Genomic DNA, 2,168 nt, shown 5'->3' with positions numbered 1-2,168 from the left:
CGTGGATTCGTTACAAATGCCATTAAGGAGCCACTTGGAGGAGCCAGAGCGAACCTGGATATTGGTTCAGATGTATCTGTGCTCACTGTACTACTGTCAGGGGATATAGTTACATAGTTTCAGCAAAGGGTATTGGAGCAGTGACAAAAAGTTATTTTTTATAAATGTTGCCTTCTGCAGCTTTAAAGTCCATGAGGCTTCACAACCCCTATTAAGCATTGGTGACCCCTAGTGGGGGCTGGGACGCTTGAAACATGACTTAGTAGCCTAATATTTTTTTTTCTGTAACCTGACTCTTATTGTACATGTTCTAAATATGAGTGGATTTCCTGGTTTCTGAAAGGGTTTAGAGGCTGTCTGTGCTCTGACCTCTCTGGCTGCTCTCTCTCCAGCCTGCACTGCCCCCTCCATGTAGCCGCTCCATTCTGTGGCTGTCTCTGTGCCTGCAAAGTACAACCTGCCAACTGGCTCCCTCAGCACCCTGGAGACAGGAAGAGACAGAGAACATGAAAGGTTACATAGTTTCAGCTGATTTATAAGGTTTAAAGATGGCCTTTAATTAAATACACAACCATTACTCTCTGCTGTTATGGCTGTTTGCCCCTGACCACAACTACTACTACATTGTTTTACTGCATTATACTGTTCTGTGTGAATTTCTAATTTATTTAATTAGTTGCAATTTTCCTACCTAAACAAATGTGATGATGGATCAGCTGATTTAAAAAGCATTAAACCTCTGAAGACCTGCTTTGTTTGAAAGATCAATGGAGGGGTCTCAACCTTTTTCCTTTACGGGACCCCTTTTATAGTCATTTACTTAAGCCTTGGACTGAGTGTACAGTACGATCGGCCTGTAAACAACTGCTGAACTCGGTGATTCGATTGGCAGGCTCAACAAACAAACAGTATAATAAAATAAAATAACTAGACAGCTGGTGAAATCTTCCATCACAGCTGTCACATGTAGCCTGGCTGTGCAGCAGAGGTGTTGTCTTCACCCTGAAGTCAAACAATGTGAGGACCTCTGTAAATATTATGTGACTTACTTTCCATACTGGGTAAGGATTCCTGGGGGGAAATAGGCTGTGTAGCAGCCTCCAGAGTATTGCTCTTCACACCAGTTCTTCTCTTCATAGTGCACCGGCTGACAGACACAAGAAGACACATGAATGGTTCAACTACTGATGCAGTTCCACTGTGGCTGTACAGTGGAGTACAGTATGTGTTAGTGTGTACCCAAACTCACATGCAGAGCCTCTTCTGATCCCAGCACTCTGGAGTAGATCTCACAGATCCTCTTCAACCTAAACGCAACAAGACATCAGTTTGGATTAAACCGATCCTACAGCTTGTGGGAGTGTATTAATCCAATGTATCGTCTCCACTGTGCCCCTACCTTTCCTCTTTGCTCAGCCCTGATAGCTTTCTGCACTTGCGGGCAAGGATGAATCTGTAAGAGAGGGAAAAGACAAATATTATCCAGTAGAAAATATGCCACTGCACTAGTGAACAAGTTGCTCCAGTCACACATTGTGTACACTACATGGCCAGATTTGGACACACTGTGTACTTTGGTCTGTTTTTAGGTTCCATTTCAGATAAATCTTATACCATACTGTGATATTTTAGAGAAGAGGGTGCATTCACTTTTGTGGCAACAATTTGGGAAGGCTCTTTCCTGTTTGAACATTTTAATGTGCCTGTGCACAAAGCCAGGTCCATAAAAAATGTTTTTCCCAGTTTGGTGTGGAGGAAATTGAGGAGAGCCTTCCCAGAAGAGTGGAGGCTGTTACAACAAAAATATGACATATCTTATCCTATGTGCCACAGAGCTCCACTGAGGTCCAAAAACTATTAAAACACATATTGAGTCACACTGTTTACTAGTTTATTTTGACTTAGTTCCACATACACTGTCCTGCTGCTGTGAATACTCACTATTCCACCAAATGTCAATTAATCCAGTACTTTACTCCGTTTTAGTTGTGTTTGTTAAAAAACTACCGCAAGCAGCTGTTAAAGGAATTACCCTTATTTGAAAATGAAACTATATGGTTTTAGTTGTTTTTGAAGATTTATGTCTTCAGTAGGAGTCAGTGGGCTTGGGGCTTAGAGCCACAGATACTACACACAGCTCTCAAAATGATGGATGGATGGATGGATGG

At 42.2% G+C, this 2,168-nt stretch overlaps 1 protein-coding gene across 1 annotated transcript in view; it reads right to left on the bottom strand.

Annotated features, from left to right (window-relative positions):
• Nucleotides 1-2,168, bottom strand: part of mao (monoamine oxidase) — a gene marked incomplete at its 5' end in the record, with an annotated part of 41,183 nt that overhangs the window by 1,678 nt on the left and 37,337 nt on the right. The window contains 4 exon segments of the mRNA XM_035676446.1: nucleotides 370-481; nucleotides 1,050-1,147; nucleotides 1,250-1,307; nucleotides 1,400-1,453. Of these exon segments, the coding sequence (XP_035532339.1) occupies nucleotides 370-481; nucleotides 1,050-1,147; nucleotides 1,250-1,307; nucleotides 1,400-1,453 (322 nt within the window).

This window comes from Morone saxatilis, unplaced genomic scaffold, assembly GCF_004916995.1.
Source record: "Morone saxatilis isolate NCDOM2014 unplaced genomic scaffold, NCSU_SB_2.0 Contig5, whole genome shotgun sequence".
Lineage (NCBI taxonomy): Eukaryota > Metazoa > Chordata > Actinopteri > Moronidae > Morone > Morone saxatilis.
The sequence above is the reverse complement of the archived record's forward strand: the minus strand, read 5'-3'. Positions and strand labels throughout refer to the sequence as shown.